This window comes from Xyrauchen texanus, unplaced genomic scaffold, assembly GCF_025860055.1.
Source record: "Xyrauchen texanus isolate HMW12.3.18 unplaced genomic scaffold, RBS_HiC_50CHRs HiC_scaffold_238, whole genome shotgun sequence".
Classification (NCBI taxonomy): Eukaryota; Metazoa; Chordata; class Actinopteri; order Cypriniformes; family Catostomidae; genus Xyrauchen; species Xyrauchen texanus.
In genome coordinates, this window is record NW_026266206.1 from 15,001 (window position 1) to 35,000 (window position 20,000).

The following is a 20,000-nucleotide window of genomic DNA, read 5'->3' on the forward strand; positions in this document are numbered from 1 at the left end:
CAGTTCATGCTAAAGCGTCTGCGGCGGCTGCTGCATCAGCCGCTCCGGCTAAACCCGCCGTACACAAACCCAAAGTCCTGCTGGTCATTGACGATCCTCATACAGACTGGTAAGAGCTGACTCAAACGACCGCTAACAAATTTCCCTGTTTGTTTTACAAAGTTTTATGGATAAAATGATTTACAGATCAATATTTAAGTCCTTTTTTTACTATTAAGTCTCCTCTCTCCCCAGTAGGTGGTGATATGCACATAGAATGCGTGCGCCAAAATAAAAAGAAAGTGAAAGTGGAGATTTATAGTAATAAAAGGCACAAATATTGATCTGTTTCTCACCCACATCTATCATATCACTTCAGAAGACATGGATTAAACCACTGGAGTAGTATGGATTACTTTTATCATTTACAATTAAGCAACATAAATACCACACACACTTGTAACAGGGACTTAAATGACATGGTAGGAATGACCCATATTACATTGAAAAACGGCTCAGACGCTGTTCATTGTGAACGTCCCCTTCTAAACTTACAATGAAAAACGCTTAATGCAATGACCAGAACGAGAGAAAGCGAGAGAAAATACATTTATTTTGAATTAATGCAGTTTTTCTCACCTCTCTCTCTTCCGGAACGTGCTCTGATGTATGCAGTTAAATGTAATGGTATGTGATGAATAGGTGCTTCTACTGGTGTTTTCAGATCCCCAAATGGTGTGAAACCGTTAACATGCACTCGAATGCTCGCACTCGCTGACTATCACTGATCGTCCATGTTAAATCAGCCGATATCTCGCGCGAAAGGTGTGTGTTTCAGGTCAATTTTTCTCCATTTTTGAAACATTCTCAGCAGTTTGGGTGTGTGTCGCTAAAACACGGGACAAAAGGCATTGCATATGGATTTGCAATTTTTTCCCTTATTTACAGGACGATTCCTTGTTACAGGACATTCGGCATATTACGTTAATTAATTTGACCTGATTCTACTAAACTACTAAACATTCACTTTATTAAGTAATATCGATAAATGAGTTTGTTTCCACATTACATGATATTAAAGCTCGTTTAACAAACACCTGCAGAAACAGTATAGAAAACATTATAATCTCTTTTGATAATCGTACACCTGAAGCACAAATGCTAGCACTAGCAATATTTATCAGTTGGGTTGCTAGGAGACATCTCTAATGAGAGTCAAACCCCTGCTAAGCTAACGGGAGCGCTACGGTATTGTTTATCAGTTGGGTTGCTAGGAGACATCTCTAATGAGAGTCAAACCCCTGCTAAGCTAACGGGAGCGCTGTAGTATTGTTTATCAGTTGGGTTGCTAGGAGACATCTCTAATGAGAGTCAAACCCCTGCTTAGCTAACGGGAGCGTTGCAGTATTGTTTATCAGTTGGGTTGCTAGGAGACATCTCTAATGAGAGTCAAACCCCTGCTAAGCTAACGGGAGCGCTGCAGTATTGTTTATCAGTTGGGTTGCTAGGAGACATCTCTAATGAGAGTCAAACCCCTGCTAAGCTAACGGGAGCGCTGCAGTATTGTTTATCAGTTGGGTTGCTAGGAGACATCTCTAATGAGAGTCAAACCCCTGCTAAGCTAACGGGAGCGCTGCAGTATTGTTTATCAGTTGGGTTGCTAGGAGACATCTCTAATGAGAGACAAACCCCTGCTAAGCTAACGGGAGCGCTGCAGTATTGTTTATCAGTTGGGTTGCTAGGAGACATCTCTAATGAGAGTCAAACCCCTGCTAAGCTAACGGGAGCATTGCAGTATTGTTTATCGGTTGGGTTGCTAGGAGACATCTCTAATGAGAGTCAAACCCCTGCTAAGCTAACGGGAGCATTGCAGTATTGTTTATCGGTTGGGTTGCTAGGAGACATCTCTAATGAGAGACAAACCCCTGCTAAGCTAACGGGAGCGTTGCAGTATTGTTTATCAGTTGGGTTGCTAGGAGACATCTCTAATGAGAGTCAAACCCCTGCTAAGCTAACGGGAGCGCTGCAGTATTGTTTATCAGTTGGGTTGCTAGGAGACATCTCTAATGAGAGTCAAACCCCTGCTAAGCTAACAGTATTGTTTATCAGTTGGGTTGCTAGGAGACATCTCTAATGAGAGTCAAACCCCTGCTAAGCTAACAGTATTGTTTATCAGTTGGGTTGCTAGGAGACATCTCTAATGAGAGTCAAACCCCTGCTAAGCTAACGGGAGCGCTGTAGTATTGTTTATCAGTTGGGTTGCTAGGAGACGTCTCTAATGAGAGTCAAACCCCTGCTAAGCTAACAGTATTGTTTATCAGTTGGGTTGCTAGGAGACATCTCAATGAGAGTCAAACCCCTGCTAAGCTAACGGGAGTGCTGCAGTATTGTTTATCAGTTGGGTTGCTAGGAGACATCTCTAATGAGAGTCAAACCCCTGCTAAGCTAACGGGAGCGCTGCAGTATTGTTTATCAGTTGGGTTGCTAGGAGACATCTTTAATGAGATTCAAACCCCTGCTAAGCTAACGGGAGCGCTGCAGTATTGTTTATCAGTTGGGTTGCTAGGAGACATCTCTAATGAGAGTCAAACCCCTGCTAAGCTAACGGGAGCGCTGTAGTATTGTTTATCAGTTGGGTTGCTAGGAGACGTCTCTAATGAGAGTCAAACCCCTGCTAAGCTAACAGTATTGTTTATCAGTTGGGTTGCTAGGAGACATCTCAATGAGAGTCAAACCCCTGCTAAGCTAACGGGAGTGCTGCAGTATTGTTTATCAGTTGGGTTGCTAGGAGACATCTCTAATGAGAGTCAAACCCCTGCTAAGCTAACGGGAGCGCTGCAGTATTGTTTATCAGTTGGGTTGCTAGGAGACATCTTTAATGAGATTCAAACCCCTGCTAAGCTAACGGGAGCGCTGCAGTATTGTTTATCAGTTGGGTTGCTAGGAGACATCTCAATGAGAGTCAAACCCCTGCTAAGCTAACGGGAGCGTTGCAGTATTGTTTATCAGTTGGGTTGCTAGGAGACATGTCTAATGAGAGTCAAACCCCTGCTAAGCTAACAGTATTGTTTATCAGTTGGGTTGCTAGGAGACATCTCTAATGAGAGTCAAACCCCTGCTAAGCTAACAGTATTGTTTATCAGTTGGGTTGCTAGGAGACATCTCTAATGAGAGTCAAACCCCTGCTAAGCTAACGGGAGCGCTGTAGTATTGTTTATCAGTTGGGTTGCTAGGAGACGTCTCTAATGAGAGTCAAACCCCTGCTAAGCTAACAGTATTGTTTATCAGTTGGGTTGCTAGGAGACATCTCTAATGAGAGTCAAACCCCTGCTAAGCTAACAGTATTATTTATCAGTTGGGTTGCTAGGAGACATCTTTAATGAGATTCAAACCCCTGCTAAGCTAACGGGAGCGCTGCAGTATTGTTTATCAGTTGGGTTGCTAGGAGACATCTCAATGAGAGTCAAACCCCTGCTAAGCTAACGGGAGCGTTGCAGTATTGTTTATCAGTTGGGTTGCTAGGAGACATGTCTAATGAGAGTCAAACCCCTGCTAAGCTAACGGGAGCGCTACAGTTCAGAATATCAGAGAATGGGATGCATTTATGGTGGGAGATATCAAGAAGGAATATCTTGAATGGAACACAGTATAACATTTAGATCGCAAATATTATTAGATAGATTTTTCCAGGTATTATAGACCTCCTTGATAGATTCATATGACAAATTTGGATTTCCGGGAGACGTTCCTTTCACAAACAGTCATACTGCAGTTTTAGTTAAGCTTGCTTGAGCTTTAAGTGTCGTTTCAAGTTCTGTCTTTCATGCGTGGATGTGTTTTTAAAATGTCAAGTGGTATTAATAGTTAAATAATAGAAAATGATCCTAAGCAATAAACTGTAGCCATACAGCCATAAATACTGTATTTAACGTCAAAAATGTAGGCAATGTCCCTTTAAGGCTGCACAGGTCTCAAATGAATCGGTGAATCATTTATGTGAAATAGTTCATTTACATGAGAGTATAGAGTTCCCTGTGCTAAATGTAAGTCAATCATTGATTTGAATTGCATTGAACTAATTTCACACAACTTAACGATGCAGTTAAGGAAGTAGCTTCAGCTACATTTAATTAATTACTCTTCACATGCTTGTTATGTGCATATAATTCAAGAGGACACTAGATAGGGGCATTTTAATCTGGATCTTGATAACATGAACATGTTTGAGGAGCAATAACATGATGGTGGACTTTTCAGTGAAACCCCCTGACTCAGTCTCAGTGTGTACCAGCAGGTGGCGCTAGATGTCAACAGTGAACATTTCACTAGGGTTTGAGCCTCATGAAGTACATCCCAAAATACACCTAATATACACATATTAACAGCAGATCTACACATTTAAAATTAATATTTTATTCAGTCATATCAGGTCATCAGTACAGACTGGAGGAGTTTAATAGTTAATGGGAAACACAGACTTCTCGTCTTCCCTGTGCATTGTAAGTTAATGTGAAACATGTGGAATGAGCTGGAATATTCCGTAATAGAGAGATAAAGTGAGTCAGACATGTGGCTGTGCGTCTGGGGAAGTCATTGCTACTGTTTGTGGATGTTTTGATGACATTCCAACTGGAAAAAAGCACTCGACAAAACAATTGAAAACTGTCCCATGGGGATATCTATCTGTTATACACGACTGCACTCATTTATGCATTTGGCAGACGCTTTTATCTATTTTATAAGTGACTTACAGTGCACTTATTACAGGGACAATCCCCCCCGGAGCAACCTGGAGTTAAGTGTCTTACTCAAGGACACAATGGTGGTGACTGTGGGGGTCGAACCAGCAACCTCCTGATTACCAATGTATTATACAGTGCACTTATTACAGGGACAATCCCCCCGGAGCAACCTGGAGTTAAGTGTCTTACTCAAGGACACAATGGTGGTGACTGTGGGGATCAAACCAGCAACCTCCTGATTACCAGTTATGTGCTTTAGTCCACTACACCACCACCACTCCAACAGACAAAACTAGCCAAGTTCAGCCGACGTCATCAAAGCCACACGGGCTGTTAGTTAATGTTAACATAAAGTCATATAGGGCACGGCAATAATAGTAAATAAGGATAGATTTAAATGTGCTGATGCTCCGGAGGGTGAGCTTGACCTTTAACCCTTATGTTGTGTTCCGGTCATATTTGGCACGATCAGAGGGAATGATGGCGGCTCAGGACCCAACTGCAAAAACCAACACAAACTCCCGCAAGAGGGAAAACAAACACTGGACTGGAAGCAAGGCGCACTGGCACTGGACAGCACACACGAGGAGGCTAATATAGGGAGAGAAATCAACAGGTTAACTACACAGGGCAGGTGTGACTAATAAACGAATAATGGGCAAACAAGGTGGTGCGGTATGACGTAAGACAGAGACCCACGGCGTACAGAAATAAAACAAAGCCACTGCCTCTCACAAGACAACGAGACACCTGAATGGCATGAGCGCACATCGCCAAACCCATGCCAACCGCCAAACAAGAGGAGAGAATGTGTAGCAACGTCAAACAAAGCGATGCCGCGCATTCTCACACTAAACAAAACCCGAGTGTTCGTCACGAGACAAACGCCACGCAATGCACGCAAGAGTGGAGCAACATGAAGACCGCTCGCGACGCGAGGCGGACCCGTGTTCGCAAGACGGACACACTATTGATGCAAGTGCATGCTGCCAAGATGGCATAAGCACGATGCACCCGCGTCAATAACAGACAGACGTGGAGCACGAGTGCCCGGATCCCGACACAGAGCGAAACAAAACCAGACAGGAAGTCCGGATCCAGACACCACGCTCCCGACATGAAACAACGACTGAGCGGAAACACAAGACAGACGTGGGATGATAATGCCACGGTCCCGCCAGATGAAATCCCAGACTTGCAGTGTGACAGGGGGGGTTATTACCCTTTGTTAAACTTGTTGTGTTACAATCTTAGTGGGCCGGTCATTTTTGACCAGGACGCCTTCTCAAAAGTGTGTGCGGACGTTCTTTCACCTCTCTCACCATTCTGGTATGACACGCCCACTTTTAAGCATCCAATCAAATCCCAAATCTCACTCAATAATGCATCACTTCATGGAATTAAAATGGGTTGCAAACAGCATTTCACGTTGACTTTAACGCTTGCTTAGATGTCAAGGTTTTATTAGCCAAAGTTCAGCCAATAATAAAGACGTTAACCAGCCGAGATCCGAAAGCGATTGTTAACTTTCCTCATTGGTCCTATTAGCTGCTCGATTTGAAGATGAGGCCCATTTGAGGTGCTTCACTCGACCTGTCTGTCTCTCTGCGTGTCTGTCTCTCTCTCGCTCTGTGGGCATTCCTGGCTGGTTTGAAGGGGTCGCTGGGAGACGTGTGTTGGGCTCCTGACAGTCACGGCCTCGTTCCCAGCGCTGTGTCTGTGTGAGGACACAATGATGGCACACAGAACATCTCTCCTTCTGTTGGCCTGTTCTCTCTTCCTCTCATAGACTCACTGTCTGTCTCTTTATTTCACTCTCCCAATGACTGGCTCTCATTTTCTGTTTTTATTTATATTCCTTCTGCATTACTGGTCAATGAAATCATCATTGAAAGTGTGGACTGAAAAAAGAGCATGACTCAGTCGTGGACAGTGGCTGCTTCTTATAATGACTATGTAACTCAACACAAACACTTGGTGGTAAACCCAACAAAACGTGTCCGTGTAACTCAAATTAATCTCTTTTATTTCTTTATTTACTAACGAGTGAAAATGTATGTTAGCATGTGTGGCGCGAAGGGGGGCGGGGCCGGAGGGGGGCGGGGGCGGAATATCGTGCGCCCGGTCCCCAATCGGCCTGATGAGGCGCGTGAGGGATAAAGGCGGCCGGTGACGATGTTTCGGGAGAGAGAGAATTACGGGCATGTCCGTCGTGTGTGTGTTTATGTTTGTGCTTTTGGTTTGAGTTTAATTAAATTATCATTTATGTTGACAAGCCGGTTCTCGCCTCCTCCTTGCCCATCTTTAACTGTGTTACATTGGTGCCGAAACCCGGGAGGGAGGAGGGATGCCTGTCGCAGAGTCCTCGACACTACCGTCCACCCAGGGGAGGGAGCCGCTGCCGGAGGCGGAGGAGTGCCCTACCGTCCCCCAGAGACGCGGAGGTGTCGAGGGAGACCGCCGTCCGCGAGGGGAGGAGGGAAGAAACTCTCCGACCGCCCGGAGCGGTAGAGCCGCTGCCAGGGGCGGAGGAGTGTCCCCATTTGCTGCCAGGGACGTCCTGTCCGCTGGGGGTCGAAGGTTTGACTCCGGTTCGCCCGGGGTTCTAGCGGCTGTCGTCCTCCTGAGTGTGGAAGAGTGTTCGAGGACCACGCGATGGGCATCCCTCCTCCCTCCCGGGTTTCGGCACCAATGTAACACAGTTAACGATGGGCAAGGAGGAGGCGAGAACCGGCTTGTCAACATAAATGATAATTTAATTAAACTCAAACCAAAAGCACAAACATAAACACACACATGACGGACATGCCCGTAATTCTCTCTCTCTCGAACCATCGCCACCGGCCGCCTTTATCCCTCGAGCGCCTCATCAGGCCGATTGGGGACCGGGCGCACGATATTCCGCCCCCGCCCCCCTCCGCTCCACAGCATGCTAAATACATGCTGGTTGGAAGCACTACAGAGTGTAGTTTAGTGACTATGCTATGGTTAGCAAAGGAATATTCCGGACTCAATACATGTTAACACATTTTGTTTTTACGTTAAACAGTTTTTAGTAGCATTAGACAAATAATAAAAAGAAATCATAAAAAAAAAAATGTAACATGTTTTATGTATGTATCAAATATTTGATACATTAAGCTGCGTTCACACTGCCAGTGACTTTGTCGCTGCAGGTCGCCAGTGTCTGGCGGTGAAGTCGCTAGTGGGTGTTCCCACTACTGGTTGCCTAGTAACGTTTATAAATGACATTCACGGATGTCATTCCATTGCTGTTGACAGCGAATCGCTTTTCTTTGCGCTAAAAACAAACATTTTGGAGAGAAAAGACTCAATATAAATGGAATCAGTACATAAAATGCTTTATATCAAAGATGAATGAGAAACAAGGCGTGCTGTTTGCCATAGCGGCGGTTTATCTGCGGCGAAAACGCAAATGCCGGTCTGTCTGGGTCCATAAAATCCCCGCGATCTCGGATACACCTTTCCACGCAGTATATTTTTAACAAATTTCCTTGTACGTGGGAAGAGACATATCATAGAGCACTGGGAAATTTCTAACAGCAAGAATTAGCCTTTCATCCATCTTTCCGTTACTGCAGGAGCTGAGAGAGAGAGAGAGAGAGAGAGAGAGAGAGAGAGAGAGAGAGAGAGAGAGAGAGAGAGAAGGATCACGTGAGCTCTCCGTCTTCTCTCCTATTGGCTAGTACGCTTCCGTTAGTAAGCTCTTCATTTGAATAAAGTTGAACTTGTCTCAACTTTGTCGCGTTACTGGACACGCCCACATCTAGTCAGCCAACGGTCAGTGACAGCTCGTGTCATGCCGAAGTCGCTGTGCTCTCATTGAAAATGAATGGGATGGAGTCGCTGTCGCGCGCGGTGTCGCTGGCAGTGTGTACACAGCTTTAGACTTTAAAAATCACTTGATTTATTGATGTTATCTCATACATGCTACAGGGGTAAACAACTTCCTCCTCTTGCTCTATAAATATAGATTGAAATGCATCACAATTTTTCAATAAACACATTTTATCGCATGTATTTTATGCACCAAACACTATATTGACATTTAAAAATTGATAATTGTAAAAGCGTTTTGTCGCTGTGTCTCATGAACTTGACAGATGACATCATAATAGCTTGTGATGTAAAATAATGAGATCTTTATCATGACAGAGCACGTAGCATATATTAAAATACACCGAAATATTAGTTCACACATTATATATATCTTATAATATATATATGTCAGATTTTCAAAGCTCTGTGATTTGTTTTGTGATGTGCATGAATGTAAATGTAATGATGATTGAGAAATATTCCTCAAACGACTGTTGAATCATATTTGATACTTGGATTTTAACAGACTTTGTCAATAAAATAATATACAAAATTTTAATCAAGCACAAGCTGCTTATATTCAGCAAATCCTCATTTTTAAATATCAGTAACAATATAATCATTAATCACTTTTACTTTATTAAAATAAGCTGTCATTTATCCCAACATAAGAGTCACTTTTCATATTAAATACATCGATATAAACATTGAAACCACTTTTATTTCCACAAATAACCACTAGATGGTGCCATAAACATGTGAAACGCACATACTAAAGCTTGTTTGGATCATCAGCTTGAACAGAGAGTGAAACAGGAGCTTCAAACTTTAGGGTTTATCATTGCCTAACCCTAAACTAGCCCAAACTAACCCCTAACCCATCCCAAAATGTGCATAAAGTATTGGATGGCAACCCAGCTGTTGATAAACTACTTCAAGTGATTTGTGTGCTGTTCTGTCATTACAAATCTTTGTTTTATGGTATAAATGGTATATTAAATATACATAGAGATGGGTATTTTTTATTATTATTATATGATCAAATAGAGTATATCAATAAAACAGTAGTTCTTATTAGTTTTAAATAATCAAATAACTGTACATGAATTTACATTTACTGCTTGTAAAAAGGGTTTGTGTTGAATTCTGTTGTGAATTTATACTGATAATTTAGATAAGACTGAATACTTAAGTAAAAGGCTGGTGTTAAATGGTGTCTTTCTGTGCTTTTTGTTTCTCAAACAGGTCCAAGTACTTCAGAGGAAGGAAGCTGAATGGAGAATATGAGATCCGGGTGGAGCAGGTGTGTGTGTGATCTTATTCCTGTAATTAAACCTCTTTCTTTACTCCGGTAAACACTCATTTAAACATCTTCAGTCAGAGTCTGTTCAGACTTAAATCCCCATTCCGTTCTCATTCATGTGAAAATGTCTCTTTCTGAACATGAGCCGTTGTCAGCCACAAACCCATCTTGAAATGAGCTCCAGATGTTCTGATACTTGTCGCATAGAAGTTTATAATACTATGAATAAATATTACAGCACAATAGTTTTGGCTTAATACCAACATTTCATTAGCCACTACCAATACCAGTGTAATAGATCAATAGAGCTCAACAATCTGATTCCGGCAGTAAAATCTCCATAACTGTGAGCTCCAAGGTTGTTTATCAGTGTTATGTGCTTCTGTTGAAGCCATCAGTCTATGTTACAGTTGTAAGTTATCTAGACGAGCTTATATACATCTGTCCACAGTTAGACAAACTGTCTATAAATGGAGATGATTTAGTACTATAGGTACTCTCTCTAGAAGTGGCCGTTAGATATTCATCTGTCCACAGTTAGACAAATTGTCTATAAATGGAGATGATTTAGTACTATAGGTACTCTCACTAGAAGTGGCCGTTAGATATTCATCTGTCCACAGTTAGACAAACTGTCTATAAATGGAGATGATTTAGTACTATAGGTACTCTCACTAGAAGTGGCCGTTAGATATTCATCTGTCCACAGTTAGACAAACTGTCTATAAATGGAGATGATTTAGTACTATAGGTACTCTCACTAGAAGTGGCCGTTAGATATTCATCTGTCCACAGTTACACAAACTGTCTATAAATGGAGATAATTTAGTACTATAGGCACTCTCACTAGAAGTGGCCGTTAGATATTCATCTGTTCACAGTTAGACAAACTGTCTATAAATGGAGATGATTTAGTACTATAGGTACTCTCACTAGAAGTGGCCGTTAGATATTCATCTGTCCACAGTTAGACAAACTGTCTATAAATGGAGATGATTTAGTACTATAGGTACTCTCACTAGAATTGGCCGTTAGATATTCATCTGTCCACAGTTAGACAAACTGTCTATAAATGGAGATAATTTAGTACTATAGGTACTCTCACTAGAAGTGTCCGTTAGATATTCATCTGTCCACAGTTAGACAAACTGTCTATAAATGGAGATGATTTAGTACTATAGGTACTCTCACTAGAAGTGGCCGTTAGATATTCATCTGTTCACAGTTAGACAAACTGTCTATAAATGGAGGTGATTTAGTACTATAGGTACTCTCTAGAAGTGGCCGTTAGATATTCATCTGTCCACAGTTAGACAAACTGTCTATAAACGGAGATGATTTAGTACTATAGGTACTCTCACTAGAAGTGGCCGTTAGATATTCATCTGTCCACAGTTAGACAAACTGTCTATAAACGGAGATGATTTAGTACTATAGGTACTCTCACTAGAATTGGCCGTTAGATATTCATCTGTCCACAGTTAGACAAACTGTCTATAAATGGAGATAATTTAGTACTATAGGTACTCTCACTAGAAGTGTCCGTTAGATATTCATCTGTCCACAGTTAGACAAACTGTCTATAAATGGAGATGATTTAGTACTATAGGTACTCTCACTAGAAGTGGCCGTTAGATATTCATCTGTCCACAGTGAGACAAACTGTCTATAAATGGAGATGATTTAGTACTATAGGTACTCTCACTAGAATTGGCCGTTAGATATTCATCTGTCCACAGTTAGACAAACTGTCTATAAATGGAGATGATTTAGTACTATAGGTACTCTCACTAGAAGTGTCCGTTAGATATTCATCTGTCCACAGTTAGACAAACTGTCTATAAATGGAGATGATTTAGTACTATAGGTACTCTCACTAGAAGTGGCCGTTAGATATTCATCTGTCCACAGTGAGACAAACTGTCTATAAATGGAGATGATTTAGTACTATAGGTACTCTCTCTAGAATTGGCCGTTAGATATTCATCTGTCCACAGTTAGACAAACTGTCTATAAATGGAGATGATTTAGTACTATAGGTACTCTCACTAGAAGTGGCCGTTAGATATTCATCTTTCCACAGTTAGACAAACTGTCTATAAATGGAGATGATTTAGTACTATAGGTACTCTCACTAGAATTGGCCGTTAGATATTCATCTGTCCACAGTTAGACAAACTGTCTATAAATGGAGATGATTTAGTACTATAGGTACTCTCACTAGAAGTGTCCGTTAGATATTCATCTGTCCACAGTTAGACAAACTGTCTATAAATGGAGATGATTTAGTACTATAGGTACTCTCACTAGAAGTGGCCGTTAGATATTCATCTGTCCACAGTGAGACAAACTGTCTATAAATGGAGATGATTTAGTACTATAGGTACTCTCTCTAGAATTGGCCGTTAGATATTCATCTGTCCACAGTTAGACAAACTGTCTATAAATGGAGATAATTTAGTACTATAGGTACTCTCACTAGAAGTGTCCGTTAGATATTCATCTGTCCACAGTTAGACAAACTGTCTATAAATGGAGATAATTTAGTACTATAGGTACTCTCACTAGAAGTGTCCGTTAGATATTCATCTGTCCACAGTTAGACAAACTGTCTATAAATGGAGATAATTTAGTACTATAGGTACTCTCACTAGAAGTGTCCGTTAGATATTCATCTGTCCACAGTTAGACAAACTGTCTATAAATGGAGATGATTTAGTACTATAGGTACTCTCACTAGAAGTGTCCGTTAGATATTCATCTGTCCACAGTGAGACAAACTGTCTATAAATGGAGATGATTTAGTACTATAGGTACTCTCACTAGAAGTGGCCGTTAGATATTCATCTGTTCACAGTTAGACAAACTGTCTATAAATGGAGGTGATTTAGTACTATAGGTACTCTCTCTAGAAGTGGCCGTTAGATATTCATCTGTCCACAGTTAGACAAACTGTCTATAAACGGAGATGATTTAGTACTATAGGTACTCTCACTAGAATTGGCCGTTAGATATTCATCTGTCCACAGTTAGACAAACTGTCTATAAACGGAGATAATTTAGTACTATAGGTACTCTCACTAGAAGTGTCCGTTAGATATTCATCTGTCCACAGTTAGACAAACTGTCTATAAATGGAGATGATTTAGTACTATAGGTACTCTCACTAGAAGTGTCCGTTAGATATTCATCTGTCCACAGTGAGACAAACTGTCTATAAATGGAGATGATTTAGTACTATAGGTACTCTCACTAGAAGTGGCCGTTAGATATTCATCTGTTCACAGTTAGACAAACTGTCTATAAATGGAGGTGATTTAGTACTATAGGTACTCTCTCTAGAAGTGGCCGTTAGATATTCATCTGTCCACAGTTAGACAAACTGTCTATAAACGGAGATGATTTAGTACTATAGGTACTCTCACTAGAAGTGGCCGTTAGATATTCATCTGTCCACAGATAGACAAACTGTCTATAAATGGAGATGATTTAGTACTATAGGTACTCTCACTAGAAGTGACCATTAGATATTCATCTGTCCACAGTTAGACAAACTGTCTATAAATGGAGATGATTTAGTACTATAGGTACTCTCTCTAGAAGTGGCCGTTAGATATTCATCCGTCCACATTTAGACAAACTGTCTATAAATGGAGATGATTTAGTACTATAGGTACTCTCTCTAGAAGTGGCCGTTAGATATTCATCTGTCCACAGTTAGACAAACTGTCTATAAATGGAGATGATTTAGTACTATAGGTACTCTCACTAGAAGTGGCCGTTAGATATTCATCTGTCCACAGTTAGACAAACTGTCTATAAATGGAGATGATTTAGTACTATAGGTACTCTCACTAGAAGTGGCCGTTAGATATTCATCTGTCCACAGTGAGACAAACTGTCTATAAACGGAGATGATTTAGTACTATAGGTACTCTCTCAGAAGTGGCCGTTAGATATTCATCTTTTCGGGCCTGGACCGCTTGCCATCATCGAGGGATATCAAGATACCCTACAGGATATATCAGGGTGGCAGTGTGCCAGCTGAAGCTCAGTAGAAGTTGGGTGATGCAACAGGACAATGACCCTAAACATCAAAGTCCAGACCGTAACCCAATAGAGATGCTGTGAAATGACCTCAGGAGAGACATATATAAGAATATATCTGAGCTGAAGCAGTTATGTAAGGAAGAATGATCCAAAATTTCTTCGGAACGTTGTCCAGGTCTAATCCACATCTACCTTGAAGGCTTGATTGAGGTTATTGTTGCCAAAGAAGGATTGACAAGTTATTAAATTCAAAGGTTCACTTACTTTTTCCACAGCACTGTGAATGTTTAATGAGATGTGTTCAATTAAAAGTTTGTGTGTTGTTATCTTAAGCACATTGTGTTTGTCTACACTTGTGACTTTGATGAAGATGAGATCACATTTTATGAGCAATTAATGCAGAAAACAGCTGATTCTAAAGGGTTCACATACTTTTTCTTGCCACTGTATTTCATCTTCATGTGTGTGTATATATACAGTAAATAAATATGTATTGATTTTTACCATTAGCTCCACGAAATTGACCCTTTACACCTTTAAGCTAACAGGGGTGCGTGTAACCTCTTGACGCTGTTGGCATGAAAACACTGCGAGTGTCTAGACGTTGAGCGTTCCAGTGCACAGATAACATCACTCCACATTACTGTACATCTGTAAACCATTGCACACTCCTGCTGTGTGTTTGGGTGTGTTGTTGCTGGTTTGAGTGTGTAAGTGTGCCATTGTTCAAAGGAAGTTTCGATATGATACATGATCATTTTCTTAATCAGTATTTTTGTCTTGTTTTCCAGTCAAAATATCGAAACACCCTTTAAATGCGATGCAATTACTTTGCATAAGAAACTAAGACTTTATTTTTTTAGAGAATCTTGAATCAAGTTTATTTTGCTTACCCCGCTGGCAAATCGTTTCCCTTGTTTTCTGTGAAAGGTTAGAGTTAGTATCATTTATTTATGGGGCATGTCTGTGGGCACTCTTCACCCACTCTCAGACATATGATGCCTTATAAGGTGCCATCTGGTGCTTAGACACGGCCTCAGAAGGAACCACCCAAATAACAGAGAGAGAGAGAGAGAGAGAGAGAGAGAGAGAGAGAGAGAGAATAGATGTGAGCTACTATATGAACATCGAATAGAGCACAACAGTCGAGTTCTGGAAGTAAAACAAATCCTATACATTTTCTCCATAGAAGAATTGATTATTAATGACATCTAACAAATCTTTACAGACAGCCCTACAGTGAGCTCTGCGGTTGTTAATCGATGGTATATGCACCTGTTGAAGACATCAGTCCACGTTATTTCAACTTCATTCAAATAAAAAAGGTTTAATAGCACAATTTGAGGTGAAAAACTACACTACCCATAATCCCGCAGAGCAAGATCCACCAATCAGCTCTGCAGCTCCGCCCACTCCCATGATGCACTGTGAACGACGCAATCAAGTCGCTCTCAAACTACTTATATATTTGTATATATCGGAATATTTCATTCTGTTTCTATACTTATAATCAACAACTTTGAATAATAGTTTTAAGTTTTCCCATCATTTTTAATTGGATTACGTCATTTGGATTGTAGCTCATTCCCTCATTAAAGACGTTAAGTCTTGCATCTTTGCCTTATTGTCTGATATTCAAAGTGTGTAATGTTAGCACAATGCAAAGATGCAAAGATATCATCTCAGTATACGTACTAGCTACTTCATAAATAGTACGCAGTAGTTTGCTATTCTGCACATAGCCCTGTGGAGCCGGAGGGGCGGGCTGGGGCCGGGTCCCCAATCGGCCTGTTGAGGTGCGTGAGGGATAAAGGCGGCCGTGGCGATGGTTCGGAGAGAGAGAATTATGGGCATGTCCGTCATGTGTGTGTTTATCTTTGTGCTTTTGGTTTGAGTTTAATAAAATTAGGATTTATGTTGACAAGCCGGTCTCGCCTCCTCCTTGCCCATCTTAACCCGTGTTACATTGGTGCCGAAACCCGGAGGGAGGAGGGATGCCCGTCGCAGAGTCCTCGACATTACCGGCCCACCCAGGGAGTGCCGCTACCATCTGCCGGGTGACGGAGTAGCCCGACCGCCCGGATGCGGTGAACGTCCGCCATCCGCGGGGCGAGTGGGGACTGGATACCCCGACCTCCTGGAGTGATGGAGCCGCTGCCAGGGGCGGAGGAGTACCCTGCCTTCCCCCAGAAACGCAGAGGGGTCGAGGTTAGACCGCCGTCCACAAGGGGAGGAGGGAAGTAACTCACCGATCGCCTGGAGCGGTAGGGCCGCTGCCAGGGGCGGAGGAATGTCCCCAGGTGCCGCCAGAAAAGCGGAGGCGCGCCCTGTCCGCTGGGGATCGGAGGTTTGACTCGGCTCGCCCGAGAGGAGCGGCTGTCATCCGCCGGAGAGTGTGGCGGAGTGTTCGAGGACCACGCTGACGGTACATCAGAGAACCGGTGAGTGAGCTTCTCTCTCTCTCTGTCACACCGTGTGGCCTTTTTTGTTGTTGTTGTCTTCCCTCCTGTCTCCTCCCAGGTCGAGGAAGGCGGGGATGACCACACAGGACGCAAGATACACCCTGCCCCAGGGATAGCGGGGATGTACGTCATGCCGGTGGCACCCCGGCCTGAGATAACGCCGGGAGTAGTGTGGAGCGGAGGGGGGCGGGGCCGGGTCGGAATATTGCACGCCCGGTCCCCAATCGGCCTGATGAGGCGCACGAGGGATAAAGGCGGCCGGTGACGATGGTTCGAGAGAGAGAGAATTACCGGCATGTCCGTCATGTGTGTTTATGTTTGTGCTTTTGGTTTGAGTTTAATTAAATTATTAAATTATCATTGCCCATCGTTAACTGTGTTACAAGCCCATATGATAGTCTCTGTGTTTACTGAGTCTCCCCAAACTTGACCGGTTGTTTTTTGGCTTTTACTCATTTGAACGTCTAGAGTTTTTATCTCCGGATAACTCACCCAGATAACGTTCATTCTCCGTCTCTGAGGTTTATCTGCCTCTCTTCATAACACTTCACAGACGCTTCAGGATCAAGCCAGAACACACAACAAACACTGTGTGCTTCATAGTGTCCACGACTCTCTCTTTGAAGTCCAAACCGTGTCTACACTGAATGTCAAACACACATTTGACTGTTTTGGTGTAGTGACGTCTGTGGGCTGCGAGAACAGAGCGTGCAGGTATCATAGAAACGTTTGAAGCTCAGGGCGATGTTTGTTTGGCTAGCGTTTATTCCCGTGCGCTGGGATGAAAACTCTTCAGTTTCAGGCATTTGGTGGAATGGCTCAGTTCACAGTCGTGTGAGGCCTGCGTTTGTTCTTATCTTCCTGATGTACTGTGGTCATGATGCGAGGAGAAACATCTGCTCAACAGACCAGTGTGTTTGCTCCTAGGGAGGGTAGAGTCACATGGGGTAACCAAATTGGCCCGGTTGCTAGGGAGGGTAGAGTCACATGGGGTAACCAAATTGAGCCGGTTGCTAGGGAGGGTAGAGTCACATGGGGTAACCAAATTGGCCCGGTTGCTAGGGAGGGTAGAGTCATATGGGGTAACCAAATTGGCCCGGTTGCTAGGGAGGGTAGAGTCACATGGGGTAACCAAATTGGCCTGGTTGCTAGGGAGGGTAGAGTCACATGGGGTAACCAAATTGGCTGGTTGCTAGGGAGGGTAGAGTCACATGGGGTAACCAAATTGAGCTAGGGAGGGTAGAGTCACATGGGGTAACCAAATTGGCTGGTTGCTAGGGAGGGTAGAGTCACATGGGGTAACCAAATTGGCCCGGTTGCTAGGGAGGGTAGAGTCACATGGGGTAACCAAATTGGCCCGGTTGCTAGGGAGGGTAGAGTCACATGGGGTAACCAAATTGGCCGGGTTGCTAGGGAGGGTAGAGTCACATGGGGTAACCAAATTGGCCCGGTTGCTAGGGAGGGTAGAGTCACATGGGGTAACCAAATTGGCCCGGTTGCTAGGGAGGGTAGAGTCACATGGGGTAACCAAATTGGCCCGGTTGCTAGGGAGGGTAGAGTCACATGGGGTAACCAAATTGGCCCGGTTGCTAGGGAGGGTAGAGTCACATGGGGTAACCAAATTGGCCCGGTTGCTAGGGAGGGTAGAGTCACATGGGGTAACCAAATTGAGCCGGTTGCTAGGGAGGGTAGAGTCAAATGGGGTATCCAAATTGGGCCGGTTGCTAGGGAGGGTAGAGTCACATGAGGTAACCAAATTGGCCCGGTTGCTAGGGAGGGTAGAGTCACATGGGGTAACCAAATTGGCCCGGTTGCTAGGGAGGGTAGAGTCACATGGGGTAACCAAATTGGCCCGGTTGCTAGGGAGGGTAGAGTCACATGGGGTAACCAAATTGAGCCGGTTGCTAGGGAGGGTAGAGTCACAAGGAGTAACCAAATTGAGCCGGTTGCTAGGGAGGGTAGAGTCAAATGGGGTAACCAAATTGGGCCGGTTGCTAGGGAGGGTAGAGTCACATGAGGTAACCAAATTGGCCCGGTTGCTAGGGAGGGTAGAGTCACATGGGGTAACCAAATTGAGCCGGTTGCTAGGGAGGGTAGAGTCACATGGGGTAACCAATTTGGCCCGGTTGCTAGGGAGGGTAGAGTCACATGGGGTAACCAAATTGGCCCGGTTGCTAGGGAGGGTAGAGTCACATGGGGTAACCAAATTGGCCCGGTTGCTAGGGAGGGTAGAGTCACATGGGGTAACCAAATTGAGCCGGTTGCTAGGGAGGGTAGAGTCACATGGGGTAACCAAATTGGCCCGGTTGCTAGGGAGGGTAGAGTCACATGAGGTAACCAAATTGGCAGGTTGCTAGGGAGGGTAGAGTCACATGGGGTAACCAAATTGAGCCGGTTGCTAGGGAGGGTAGAGTCAAATGGGGTAAACAAATTGGGCGGTTGCTAGGGAGGGTAGAGTCACATGAGGTAACCAAATTGGCCCGGTTGCTAGGGAGGGTAGAGTCACATGGGGTAACCAAATTGGCCCGGTTGCTAGGGAGGGTAGAGTCACATGGGGTAACCAAATTGGGCCGGTTGCTAGGGAGGGTAGAGTCACATGGGGTAACCAAATTAGCCCGGTTGCTAGGGAGGGTAGAGTCACATGGGGTAACCAAATTGGCCCGGTTGCTAGGGAGGGTAGAGTCACATGGGGTAACCAAATTGGCCCGGTTGCTAGGGAGGGTAGAGTCACATGGGGTAACCAAATTGGCCCGGTTGCTAGGGAGGGTAGAGTCACATGGGGTAACCAAATTGGCCCGGTTGCTAGGGAGGGTAGAGTCACATGGGGTAACCAAATTGGCAGGTTGCTAGGGAGGGTAGAGTCACATGGGGTAACCAAATTGAGCCGGTTGCTAGGGAGGGTAGAGTCAAATGGGGTAAACAAATTGGGCCGGTTGCTAGGGAGGGTAGAGTCACATGAGGTAACCAAATTGGCCCGGTTGCTAGGGAGGGTAGAGTCACATGGGGTAACCAAATTGGCCCGGTTGCTAGGGAGGGTAGAGTCACATGGGGTAACCAAATTGGCCCGGTTGCTAGGGAGGGTAGAGTCACATGGGGTAACCAAATTGAGCCGGTTGCTAGGGAGGGTAGAGTCACATGGGGTAACCAAATTGGCCCGGTTGCTAGGGAGGGTGGAGTCACATGGGGTAACCTCCTCGTGGTGGTGATTAGTGGTTCTCTCAATGGGGCGTGTGGTGAGTTGTGTGTGGATCGTGGAGAGTAGCAAAATAAAAAATAAATATAAAAACACCTTCAGAGCTTAAAGGGTTAACAGTTGATAATTGGCACTGATGAGGGATCGCTGTATATATTTTGTCTTGTTTTGAAAAGAAAAAAACACAATTTTGTAACATTTATGCTTATAACTGAAAAAACTGTTGATTGACTTGATTCAAAGGTTCTTAATGCAAATACAAAATAAACAATTACAAATAGTTTTTTCTTGTTTTAAGCAAAAACCCGCCAAAATGTGTTGCATTTTTCTCAAAACAAGACTTAATATCTGTTTGACACTCTGTTTTAAGAGAGATTTTTTTACTGGACAATAAGACAAAAATACGATCAGTAACTGATCATAACCTGCTC

At 43.5% G+C, this 20,000-nt stretch overlaps 1 protein-coding gene and 1 long non-coding RNA gene across 2 annotated transcripts in view; both read left to right on the forward strand.

The window, feature by feature from the left end:
• syn3 (synapsin III) overlaps positions 1 to 20,000 on the forward strand; it is a 42,461-nt gene that overhangs the window by 14,217 nt on the left and 8,244 nt on the right. The window contains exons 2-3 of the mRNA XM_052124718.1: positions 1 to 109; positions 9,807 to 9,864. The exon at positions 1 to 109 is cut by the window's left edge and continues 284 nt beyond it. Coding sequence (XP_051980678.1) covers positions 1 to 109; positions 9,807 to 9,864 — 167 coding nt within the window. The remainder of the gene's footprint in view (positions 110 to 9,806; positions 9,865 to 20,000) is intronic.
• Positions 11,034 to 13,179, forward strand: LOC127641948 (uncharacterized). The gene is made up of 3 exons (XR_007970242.1): positions 11,034 to 11,131; positions 12,678 to 12,763; positions 13,108 to 13,179. It is a non-coding gene; the product is annotated as an uncharacterized LOC127641948 (long non-coding RNA).